The 13,486-nt window shown below is 38.7% G+C and overlaps 1 protein-coding gene across 1 annotated transcript in view; it reads left to right on the top strand.

Moving 5' to 3' along the window:
* DNAH6 (dynein axonemal heavy chain 6) overlaps positions 1–13,486 on the top strand; it is a 304,153-nt gene that overhangs the window by 164,985 nt on the left and 125,682 nt on the right. Inside the window, exons 40-44 of the mRNA XM_057558258.1 lie at positions 777–908; positions 5,485–5,656; positions 6,413–6,559; positions 7,170–7,243; positions 10,237–10,391. Coding sequence (XP_057414241.1) covers positions 777–908; positions 5,485–5,656; positions 6,413–6,559; positions 7,170–7,243; positions 10,237–10,391 — 680 coding nt within the window. The remainder of the gene's footprint in view (positions 1–776; positions 909–5,484; positions 5,657–6,412; positions 6,560–7,169; positions 7,244–10,236; positions 10,392–13,486) is intronic.

The raw sequence follows: 13,486 nt of genomic DNA, 5'->3' as shown, positions 1-13,486 counted from the left end.
GAAGAGGTGATGTCAGAACAGGATTTTGCAGGCAGGGCAGGGCAAAGCAAGGAAAGGGAGTTATTTACATCTCAAAGCAAGTAATGTGAGACACCATGGGGGTGTGGAATGTGAGCACCAAAGCAGCAGGACATGCAAAGGTCAGCCCAGGGGGCCCTGGTGCCATGATGAGGAATGTGATGAGGAGCCTCTGAAGGAAACATTGTAGAAAGACCCCCTTGGCTGCAGGGAAGGTATGGACTAGAGAGGAGGCAAGACCAGAGGCACCTGCAATATCATGTATTGACCAGTTGAACATGTTATGACCAGAGGCTCAAAGGAACCTAGCCCTGTATTTCCCCTAGGAGCAATGGTTCAGGGTGCATTAATTCAGTGTTCCTGGCAATTTTATAGAACACAACGACCACAAATAACAAGAACTGACTATACTTAGTATTCATTATATATATTTTAACCTAAGGTACAAATTCTTACAATTTTTTAAGATTAGATTTTTACATTGGAGTATTTATACAAGATAGATGAGTTAGCTAAGTGACCTTGAGTAACTTATTTAATCATCCAGGGCCTTGATTTTTTCATCTACAAAGTGGAGATAACAACAGTGATCTCCTGAGGTGGTTGTGAGAATTAAGTCAGATAATGTGTTGGAAAATATAACACAATACTGTCCTAGGGTAGGTCCTCCAAAACTGTTGGTTGAGTCCTACTGTTGGGATGGGCACATTGCATGTCCTTCTTTGCTGGGTGACCCGAGTGGATTTCTCTCCATACAGGACGTAACTATTGTATCAGCGTGCGCACCTCCAGGTGGTGGCCGCAACCCCGTGACCGCCCGCTTCATCCGACACTTCAGCATGTTCTCTCTCCCGATGCCCTCGGAGCACAGTCTGAAACAGATTTTTCAGGTGAGGGTGGATTCAAACTTGGGCAAGAGGGGAAAAGAAAACTTATTTGTTCCAAGATTCACACAATCAGAACAGTCCGTTTCTAGGGAGCCCATCCATCGTTTCCTCAGCAGAAACCAGGTAAGCACAGGGGCATCTGGGCAGTAGCTGATAGGCATTTGCATCATGGCCTTCTGTGTTTGTGGTCTCAGAGGTAGTTTTAGGAATGCAGAAAGATGGTCAGAACACTGCCCCTACCTCTAAAGAAGACTATATCCCAGACCCTTGACTCTCAGCAGGTCTCATCCCTACCCAGCCCCGGCCTCTGTTCTCGTCTCCTCGCTGATCGCCATGTCTGTGTCCACTTGCCCAGCAGATACCACCCCTGATAACCAAGCGGGCTCAGGCTCAACACACCAACCCAGAATTCATCACCCCTGCTGCCACCACCCACCCCCCAGCAGAAACAACCACGCTTATTTCTTACATCTGCACAAACTTCCCCAGGGGACCACTTCCTCGTCCTTTAACTGGGCGAAATAACTGTGTCTGCCCTGTAAGGGCTCAGCAGAAGTGTTCAGTAAGTGAAAGGCATTATCCTAAGTAGAATGATGAGAGACCATGAAGCAGCGTGACCAGAGCGAGTATGTCATACATACCAACCAGCAAAGACGCTCAAAGGAGACAGCCAGTGAGCTGAGTCCTACAAGGTGGAATTAACAGGGATGAACAGAAACACACAGGTGAATGTGGTCACAGAGGCAGGAAGTGATAATGTGTGCATCCAGGTAGGATGAGACAGGTGACTGGTCTGAAGAAACTGGCTTTGGTGGCAATCACCCAGGAGCCAAAGAGGCAGTGATACAGGCATAAAGTGAGCCTCTGCATTTACCAGCATCAGCCTCTCCTTCCAATGGGGTCTTCTTAGAGGAGAGAAAGGACCAGAACCAGTACGTACGCAACAGTCAGCTGGAAAGTGGTTTTCATATTGAAATTACATCCATGGGAAATGATTTTTAATAAATTTGAAGTAGTTCCAATAAGTTGTTTAGGAGCTAATGCCAAAAGGATACATAAGAACTGCCACATTTTGGAAAACTTTTAGAGTGTACTTTAGAATAGGAAAGGATGGGAGCTTATCTCCCATAATTAAGCAGCAAGTAGAGAACACGACAGGAAGTGGGTAACGGGGACCAACACAGGTATTAGACTTTTTAAAATCCTACCTTTTGTTGAGAACCTTTATGTGTATATTCTAAAGTTTGAAATGAGTAATTCCCACCATGGTATCCTGACACACTTTGTGATGTGATCAGTGGTGAGGGGGTGTGCCAAGTAACTTATGCCTGATGATACGGTACTAAATTCGCAAATTATTTTACATTTTAACAAATTCAAGCAAATTCAAAGTTATCCTAACAACAACAACAAAATGACATTCTTAATAATTCCAAAATATTTTCTTGGGTGGGAGGAAGAAGGTAGAGTCTGGGCTCCTGGAAATGAAACTGATCCCAACCTTCAGCCTCCTCCCTCTGCCTGTGGGAATGTCACATCCACGGAAATGTGTCACTTACAGGAACATCAGCCAGCAAACACATTACAGATGAAAACAGGCAGGAACTGCTTTTTCCCACTGTAACTTAGAGGCTATCATTTAAAACTCGCCCTAGCCATGGGCGGTAATGGAAATGAAATGCAGCTAAACAGAGATTCTGGGTTGGACTGCATTCAGGTGGGAAGTATATTTTTCTCGTTAGCAGAACAGACTGGAGATTTTGTCTGTAGAAAAAAAGGCCTTAGATCCCAAACTTTCTTTTTAATCATAGCCCACCTTTCCTGTCCTTTGTCATCGTGTGGAGGAGAAAGAACTTGGGGATTACCAAGAATTGAAAAAAGCAAAATCAATAAGTTAAAGTAAATTTGTTGTATTGTATATATATGACAGTATTTATATATATAACTATACTGTATATTAGATAGATATAGATATAGATATAAACTGTGTTAGTATTTGTGTGATGGAGAATAAACAGACTGAGATTGTTAATTTTGTCATATATAATGTATACATAAATATATGGTAATTTTTTATTTGATATGTATTAGGATGGTCCTACTCAACATGAGGTCCAAAAAGGAGGATTTTAAATTCATGTTGGGGGCTCAGGAGGACAGTACCTCAAAAAGATAGTCCTCACAAACTGCTTTTAAAAATAATGTTCAACAGAAGGCTCATTGAAAACAAATACTTTGATTTATTTCAAAATATGTCATCTATGAGCCCCAACTCTAAAGTCACAAGGGCAGACTTGCAAGCATTTGTTATGCATTCTGGCGGCTTCTCCCATAAGTAATTCCAAAGCTAATGGTGATGGGAATTTATCTATTTAAAAATCTAATATGAGTTTCCCTAGCAACTGGGGCTAGAAGGCTAATAAATACGTACTTTCAGCTTGTGGCAAGTAATATATGAGAAGATCAGAGAGCCATAAGAGAGACTGATGGGAGGACTTATCTTAGATTGGGTAGTCAGGGAAGGCCTCTCTGAAGGACATGTAATGCCCAGCATGATGAATGAGAAAGTCCCTGCAAAGCAGAAAGCCCTGGGGGAATGGGTCCTGGGGGAGGAGAGAGCATGGGTAGTAAGGCCAGGGAGGGCTGACACAGCGACTGGTGGGGAGAGAGGGTAAGGAGAAGAGGCTGGGCAGGGGCAGAGCATGCACTGATGGGGGTGCAGGGCCTTATTTCCCTGATTAAAGGTAACAGAAGGGAGATGAGTGGGAATGGAGAGGCCAGTGAGTAAGGAGGGAGTGAGGAAGCCCAGATGAAAAGGAGTGAGGGCTGGAATGGGGTGACATCAGGGGGAACAGAAGGAAGCAGGCAGATTCAAGAAATGTATTCAAGAGCGACTGTGGGGGACAAAGAAGGGCAGGTGTCAAAAGAGACTTCTAGGACTTCCCTGGTGACACAGTGGTTAAGAATCCACCTGCCAATGCAGGGGACACGGGTTCGAGCCCTGGTCCGGGAAGATCCCACATGTTGCGGAGCAACTAAGCCCATGTGCCACAACTACTGAACCTGTGCTCTAGAGCCTGCAAGCCACAACTACTGAAGCCCGCATGCCACAACTACTGAAGCCCACGCACCTAGAGCCCGTGCTCCACAACAAGAGAAGCCACCGCAAAGAGAAGCCCACGCACCGCAACGAAGAGTAGACCCCGCTCGCCACAGCCAGAGAAAAACCCGTGCGCAGCAACGAAGACCCAATGCAGCCAAAAATAAATAAATAAATTTTAAATAAAGAAGAGCAGAGAGACTTCTTTTCAGGGTGGGGCCATACGCTGAGCTGGGGAAGCTGAAGGGTGGGGAGTTCACAGCTATCAGTAAGTCGAACTTTCAATATACATGAAGGTGAAAGTCTACAGATTCGTTGGTCATTCACCCATAAAAATCAGAGAGAGGACTTCAGCTTATTTCCAGATAAGTGTGAGCACTCCATGAAGACCCTCTGGACCCACAGCCAGCAGAGGTCTAATTACTTGAGAGTGGGTTCACGGTAAGTTCACTGGTCAGCTGTGAATGCTGCTCAGGCAGCACCAGACAATCACAGAAGACAGGAGTGAGTCCATTCTGGAGAACATATTCTGAAATGGAAAGAAGAGGGGTTTTTTGTGTTTTTGTTTTTTGTGTTTTGAGTTTTTTAAATTGAAATGTAGTTGATTTACAATGTTGTGTTAGTTTCAGGTGTACAGCAAAGTGATTCAGTTATATGTATATATATAGTCTTTTTCATATTCTTTTCCATTACGGTTTATTACAGGATATTGAATATAGTTCCCTGTGCTAACCATTAGGACCTTGTTGTTTATCTATTTTATATATAGTAGTTTGTATCTGCTAATCCCAAACACCTAATTTATCTCTCCCCCAGAAGAGTTTTTTCTTTAATTAATTTTTATTGGAATATGGTTGCTTTACAATGTTGTGTTAGCCTCCACTGCACAACAAAGTGAATCAGCCACACACATACATACATCCCTCCCTTTTGGACTTCCCTCCCATTTAGGTTACCACAGTGCATTAGGTAGAGTTCTCTGTGCTATACACTATGTTCCCATCAGTTGTCTATTTTATACTTAGTATCAATAATGTATATGTGTTAATCCTAGTCTCCCAATTCCTCCCTCCCCCCACCCTTTCTCCCTTGGTATCCATACATTTGTTCTCTACGTCTATTTCTCTTTTTCTGCTTTGCAAATAAGATCATCTATACCATTTTTCTAGATTCCACACATATGCGTTATTATACGATAATTGCTTTTCTCTTTCTGACTTACTTCACTCTGTATGACACTCTCTAGGTCCATCCACATCTCTACAAATGACCCAATTCCGTTCCTTTTTATGGCTGAGTAATATTCCATTGTATATATGTGCCACATCTAGAAAAGAAGAGTTTTAACATCCACATGTCCTTGCACTGGAATTTGGTTTTCTACTTATTATTAGAAAAAGTATCATCAGATCTGGAGTATATGAAAGATAAATTTTGGTAAAAAAATCTAACCATCTCATATTACGTTTCTGGTTCTAGGCCATCTTAAGTGGCTTCCTAAATGACTTCCCACCAGCTGTAAAGCAAACTGCATCCAACATTGTGGAAGCCTCAGTTGAGATCTATAACAGGATGAGTGTGGATCTTCTGCCGACACCAGCCAAGTCTCATTATGTCTTTAACTTGAGGGATTTATCCAAATGTGTGCAAGGTAGTGTATGGAACCTTCATTCTCTGCCCTGCACCCTCCTTCCATTTCCATTCACCCCCAGATCTCTCAGTAGAAGTGTGTGTACATGGGTGTCTGAGACTTGCCTGGAAATTCCATTACAATGTCCCTATTCAAGTCACCCTCCACCCCCCACCCCAGACTGGCTACTTCACAGCTTCCCTCAAACCACCCTCCCATTTCTCACTCCCAGCTGGTGGCCTGTCTTCTTTTTCAGTGAAAAAAATAGAAGCAATCAAACCAGAAAGGCCTCCTCTTCCAGATCTCCCAGACATCCTGCATCTGCCTTCCCTCCCACTGCAGTGGTTCAGCTGTCCCTGCCCCTAACATGTGCCAATAGTCCCCCCCCACCCCAGTACTGAATTGCATCCCCTCCTGCCAACTCAAGGATTTTGCTCTTATAATTCCCCCTTCTCTTCTGCACTGTCAATGCTTCCTCTTCTATCAGATCATTCCTAACAGCATAAGACCCTGCTATAATACCTCACAACTTAAAAATTAATTCTCTTTAGGCCCCATATCCCCCTTCTGCTACCCTCCCCATTTTCACTGCTAATGTGTCCCCAGTTTTGCTTTCAAAAAACGAGATCACCATTATTATATGTGTATATCCACTGGGGAACCACCCATTTCTGGTAGTGTGGGGATAAAGTTGGACTTAAGGATTTCCTCATTAATTAAACTACTAGATATTCCACAGTTGTAGAATTTTTCTTTTCTCCTTTTCTTAAAAAACAGGTATCCTTCAATGTGATCCAGGAACAATAAGAGAAGAAATACAGATATTTAGACTTTTTTGCCATGAATGTCAAAGAGTCTTCCATGACCGATTGATTAATAATGAAGATAAGCACTATTTCCATGCTATTTTGACAGAAATGGCCAGTAAATATCAATCTTTATATCAATCTTTATTTAGCTAGGTTTTTTTTGTTTTTTAGTAGAAAAACAATTTGGTTTCTAATCCTAGCCATTAATTAGACTACGAGGGAGACACAATTTGGTTTCTAAAATGAGCAAAACGAATTGTAATCATTCATGAGTAAAAGTTTTTTTCTTCATATATTTATATATGACCCAAATATATAACAATGTATGAAATATTATGAAAATCATTTTATTGAAATTCAGGAAGGTTAATGTTCTTAATTCAGTATAGAATTTTAAGTAGAGGAGGGAAAGTAGGGAAAAAAAATAGCATTTTGTTGGATAAGAAACCAGTATATTTCTAAAGTATTTCTTATTTATTAATATGTATTCAATATCTGTTATTTAATAAAATGTTTACTAATAGTAAATATTCTTAATCTTAAATCTGGGAGATTATCAACCAAACTAAAGTGGTATGGCATTAACATGGCTTTCCCTCAGTTTCATGTGTACCAATTAGGCTTCTAAATAAAGTAAAAGGGGTTATTATTCTGTATATCTTACCATTAATATCCTGCATTCAAGCTTATTGTTATACTAAGAATTGATTTTATTTTTTGAATAGACAAACATTTTGGAATTGCAATAGGCCTGGAATATTTTTTGACTAGACCCATCATATTTGGAGATTTCATTAAGGTAAGTATGTTGTATTGACGACTACATTTGAAGACTATAAAGCATTTACTATTTTCTACTTCAAGTTTATATTCTACAAGAGCTTTGCACATGTGAAGATTAGAGATCTAGACCAGGGGTCAGCAAGCTATGGTCCGTAGTCCAAATCCACCCACCGCCCATTTTTGTAAATGAAGTTCTATAGGGACTCAACCACGGCCCATTTGACTGTGTACTATTTATATGACTGCTTTCTAATGACTAGGCAGAGTGAGTAGTAGCAACACAGGCTATATGACCTGCAAAGCCTAAAATATTTACTATACATCCCTTGAGAGAAAAAGATTGCTGACTTCTGATCTAGTTACATTCATTTAATAATGGTTTGAATAATTAAAATACATTCATTTTAATCAGGTATTCGATTTGGAAGGAAGCCAAGAGATTTAGTCTCTTAACTCAGGACTCAAATTCCTTTCCTATAATCCTGTGTAGTTCTTCAGCCTCTGCTCAGAGGTTTCCAGTTATGGGAAACTAATTAGTTAGCAGTTCTGCCTTCTTCATTTCAGGGTAGCTCTAATTAGTAGCAAAATTTTCCTTGTACTAATTTCCTTAAGTCTGTCCCCCCAATAACATCTACACATAGGCCCTAATTTTACCCTCTAGAACTACCTAGAATAGACTTATTCTAGATGAGTAACCTTATTCTATGTTAGAAGACTTCCATCTAACCACCCTACCTATGTTGACAGATAGCCGTCTTGTTTTACCAAGTTAACTCTTGTTTGGGTACAACGTTCTTACTGTCCCTGAGAGGGCAAGGGCCATGTTTGTTTTGTTCATCCTAAATCCCTAGTTTCCTGCACAGAGCTAAGTATATTATAGCAGGCTCTCAATCAATGCTGTTTAAACAAATGAATGGACTCATCTTTATATCATGCACATATGCAATACCTCACCACCCTGATAACCCCTGACAACTAAAAACAATACTAAACAATTTATTTGTATGCAATACCTCACCACCCTGATAACCCCTGACAACTAAAAAAAATACTAAACAATTTATTTGTATGAAGTATATCTATTTTTAAAATTAATTTTTATTGGAGTATAGTTGCTTTACAATGTTGTATTAGTTTTTACTGTAAAGCAAAATGAATCAGCTATACATATACATATATCCCCTCTTTTTTGGATTTCCTTCCCATTTAGGTCACCACAGTGCATTAAGTAAAGTGCCTTGTGCTATACAGTATGTTCTCATTAGTTGTCTATTTTATACATAGTATCAATAGTGTATATGTGTCAATCCCAATCTCCCAATTCCTCCCACCTGCCCCCCTTTTCCCCCTTGGTATCCATACATTTGTTCTCTATGTCTGTGTCTCTATTTCTGCTTTGCAAAAAAGATCATCTATACCATTTTTCTAGATCCCACATATATGCATTAACATATGATATTTGTTTTTCTTTCTGACTTACTTCACTCTGTATGACAGTCTCTAGATCCATCCACATCTCTACAAATGACCCAATTTTGTTCCTTTTAATAGCTGACTAATACTCCATTGCATATATGTACCATATCTTTTTTATCCATTCATCTGTTGATGGACATCTAGGTTGCTTCCATGTCCTGGCTATTGTAAATAGTGCTGCAATGAACATTGTGGTACATGACTATTTTTGAATTATGGTTTTCTCAGGGTATATGCCCAATAGTGGGATTGCTGGGTCATATAGTAGTTCTATTTTTAGTTTTTTAAGGAACCTCCATACTGTTCTCCATAGTGGCTGTATCAATTTACATTCCCAGCAACAGTGCATGAGGGTTCCCTTTTCTCCACACCCTCTTCAGCATTTATTGTTTGTAGATTTTTTGATGATAGCCATTCTGACCGGTGTGAGGTGATACCTCATTGTAGTTTTGATTTGCATTTCTCTAATAATTAGTGAGGTTGAGCAGCTTTTCATGTGTTTGTTGGCCATCTGTATGTCTTCTTTGAAGAAATGTATATTTAGGTCTTCTGCCCATTTTTGGATTGGGTTGTTTGTTTTTTTGATATTGAGCTGCATGAGCTGCTTGTATATTTTGGAGATTAATCCTTTGTCAGTTGCTTCATTTGCAAATATTTTCTCCCTTTCTGAGGGTTGTCTTTTTGTCTTGTTTATGGTTTCCCTTGCTGTGCAAAAGCTTTTAAGTCTAATTAGGTTCCATTTGTTTATTTTTGTTTTTATTTCAATATTCTAGGAGGTGGGTCAAAAAAAGATCTTGCTGCGAAATATGTCTATTTAAATGTATTCTTAAAATCAAAATCCAAAGTTTATTTTCAGGTGGTGATTATATTTCCTGTGTGTTTCTAACGATATTATTATCAAATGGGGAAATGAAGCAAAGCAAAAAGAATAGTTGGACTCTTCTTCCATTGCCTATATGTATTTTAGTCAATGGTTCCAAAAGAAAATGTCCCCAGGGCAGTTGCTAGGGCAAAGACAAGAAATTATCAATAGGTCCAAATGGACACTCAGTTGCCTATAGTTTACACCAAATATCATGCTCAATGATTTATTTAATTAAATGACTGCTGTGTAAAAACTATGTATAGTTCTGGCATGACTTTTTATAACACAGTCTTCCATACATAATTTTCAACAATTTTGCTTTTCTGATGTCAACAGCTTAAGAGGAAAAGTATGAAACCAGAGTAAGTTAAAGTGAGAAAAAATTTTAAATTATTTCTGAGCTTCTGTGTGAGTTTTATTGCAAAGATCATTGAAATTCCAATGTACCACTTGAAGAGGTTTAATTAAATGGATTTTTCAGTTAGCCATGAACATCTGAATTTCTTTAAACTGATTTCCTTGGTTTAAAGCCCTGCTAGCTTATATAAGTAAATGATTAAATAAAAATATAGATAAAATAATGTTCCCTCCTAAGGTTATGTATATTATATATATTTATACATCAGAATTGATCCAACTTGGTTCTTCTCCAATAAATCATCTTCTAGTTTGGAGCAGATAAGACTGACCGGATTTATGATGACATGCCTGATATGGAGAAAATCGCAAATGTTCTACAGGACTATCTTGATGATTATAACCTTATAAACCCCAAAGAAGTAAAGCTGGTGTTCTTCCAGGACGCTATAGAGCATGTTTCAAGGTATAGTGTCATAATGTGCCTAATAATGCATTGATCTAATTTCATTTATATTAAAAGGTAAGGATTAAGTTGTAAAACACTCTTTAAATAGATTGCTAGATGGACAAAGGTCTATTAGCAAATCTTGCTGTAACTTAAAAGTCATTTTTTGATATATTTAAAATATATATGGCATGAACTTTTTATGGAATCTCAGAGGTCATTATCTTTGCTAAATATTAATAGATTGTTTTTGTTTTTGAAGATGTCCTATCTCATTCCAAAAAAAAGATCTAAGGTTGTTTACAGATACGTACAGTATAACCAGGCTGATTAACATGCATGCCTAAAGAAATAGGGAGTTTTTCTTTGTTTATAGCAAAACAAGTTGAATGCAAGGATCATAGATTCCATCTGCTTATGAGTCTGACTCATACCCACTGCAAGTATCTTTTAAGGGTCATCCCCGACACCTAGGTATGCAGCCTGAATATCTGTAGTCCTTGGGGCATACACAACTTTTTAAAGTGGCTCATGTCCTTTTGAACAATTCTTAAATTGTAAATATGTGTTAAAAGTGTTGAAATGATAAGGTACTACTGTATAGCACAGGGAGCTATATTCAATATCCTGTGACAAACCATAATGGAAAAGAATATATATATATATATATATATATATATATATATATATATATATATATATATATATATGTATGTATAACTGAGCCACTTTACTGTACAGAAGAAATTAACACAACATTGTAAATCAACTATACTTCAATAAAAAAAATTTTTTAAGTGTTGAAATGACCCTTCAAGAGTAAGTCAGAATCTACTCCCTGTGACTTCTTATATTCATTCCACCCTTTGGAGTGGTAATAATAATAATAATGGCACTGAGTGTGAATATAAACCATGATATGGAGTATCTTGTTTAACTCTGATAACACCTCTCTATGGCTCAATATCATGATCTTTCTAAATATAAGGCTCAGAGACTGTTCCAGTGGTCTGTTGCTGCATAATAATCCACTGTAATACTTAGTAGCTTTATTTTTTCATTATTTCTCATGGCTCCCAGCCATTCTCTCCTGGGGTCTCTCATGCAGTTGCAGTCAGACAGCACCTAGAACACCTGGTCCATCTCTGCCTCCCTGTGGACTCCACAGTCTCTCCAGCAAGGCAGCATCAGAGTGCAGGGGCTTCTTACACAGTGATTCAGGGCTCCAAAGGCTCGTGCCCCAAGAGCGAGCCAGGCAGAAGGCAAATGGCCTTTCACAACACAGCCTTGGAAGTCATTCAGCATCACTTCTACCATACTCTGTCAGTAAAAGCATCATACAGGGCTACCCAGGTTCACAAGACAGGATCAGAGACTCTATCTCTTCATAGGGTCAAAGAGCAAGTAGGACCAGAAACATTATTGCAGGCATTTTTGGACAATACCGTGTGCCACAGAGAGATTAAGTGAATTGTCCGAAGCCCTCTAGCTGGTGAGTGGCAGGCTGGGGATCATATCCAGTGCTTTGATTCTAACTTCACTGCAGATGCCTGCACCCAAAATGGATCCACTCTTTTTCCTAACAGCCCTCCAAATATTTGAAAATCATGACCAAGTTCTTCTTAGCTTTACCTTCTCCAGGCATAATTATCCCAGATGTTTCACTATTGCCTAGTAACAATTATTTCCAGTCTTCAACGTACTGAGCCCTTTATAACTTTTCAATGTTTCACTTAAAATGTGATACCCAGATTTGATATAGTATTCTGTGGAATAAGCAGTGCAAAATGTGTGTGAGGACAGGATTTCCCATGGTCTACTACCATGGCAAGATTTTAATTGCTTTGTTTGTTTCTCTTGTCAACTATATTTTAGTGTTGGACCTTGTTAAGACTGACAGATCTCCAGGATTTTTCTTCCATAACCATAAGCAAACCAAGTCTTTTGCCCTTCCTATACTTCTGCTATTTAATGAACTCTAATTCAAGGATTTATGTTCATCACAGCTCAAGTGTTGTAACATAAAATAGGTTTTCATTGGGTTGTCAAGATACCACTTGCTTCCCATCTGTCCCCCTGCCAATATACCCACACGCTAACTCCTAACAACTTTTATTCCCATAGCTCAAGCAAGCCCTAAGCCTGAAAGAAAAAAGAAAAGAAAAGAATGGCAGAACTCTAGTCTGAGAAACTTCCTGAAGAATAGACCAGACGATAGGCAAATTCGGCTTAATTATATTTATAATCTCTCTTACTTTTGTGAAAGGGAATCACCAGGCTACTCAAGGTTTGCTTAAAATATTACAGAAGGAAATTAAAAACCATTTGTAAAATGGGGGATTTAGTTTTCCTGCAAAAAGGACCGCCATGTGAATAACTATGTAGATGTGTTCTCTTTTTTTCTAGAGAGGAATTTCTACTTGTCTTAAGTAAGAGCTTTCAAACACCTACTACTGATTAGCAATTGAAAAGGACTTCCATTATGAACATGAGTTTTGGGAAAATCACTAAATATTCAGCAATATAGCAGATACTACATTTCCATTTGTTAACATTCTAGTTTCTTGTTTTGTTGCATAGGATAACTGAATAACAGCCTTCCCAACTCAGAAAAAATAAAAATTTACTTCAGAGCCTGTGCTTTCGAAGAGCAGTTTGCACCAAGCCGTTTAAGCCGTTTACCTATTACATGCCCTCTAAGTTGTCACCATACTGCAAGGATGGTCAAATGGATCTCTCTGTTAAAATAAAGTTATTAATTAGGAGAGCCATCTCTTGCCTACTACAACAGAGAAAATATAACTTTGGAGGATTCTCAGTGGAGGGAGTTTTTTATCCATTGATATGTAAGTTGACAGAAAAAATAACACTGGGAAGCAGAAAGGACAAGTCATTTGTTTCAAATAATCTCAGATGGAAAAAACAAATTACTATAATGTAAATGAAACAAGGAAAGAGTAACATATAAAGTGCAAGATATTTCTGATATTCAATATTTTCATCCACTATAGAGCCCTTGTGCATTATGGGAAAAAATAACAAAACATTATTACATATCCATTCAGCCCTCAATTTTATACTCTCAGAGGTAGCTGAGGAGATATAAGCAAATG

Source organism: Balaenoptera acutorostrata, chromosome 12 (genome assembly GCF_949987535.1).
Source record: "Balaenoptera acutorostrata chromosome 12, mBalAcu1.1, whole genome shotgun sequence".
Classification (NCBI taxonomy): domain Eukaryota; kingdom Metazoa; phylum Chordata; class Mammalia; order Artiodactyla; family Balaenopteridae; genus Balaenoptera; species Balaenoptera acutorostrata.
The sequence above is the reverse complement of the archived record's forward strand: the minus strand, read 5'-3'. Positions and strand labels throughout refer to the sequence as shown.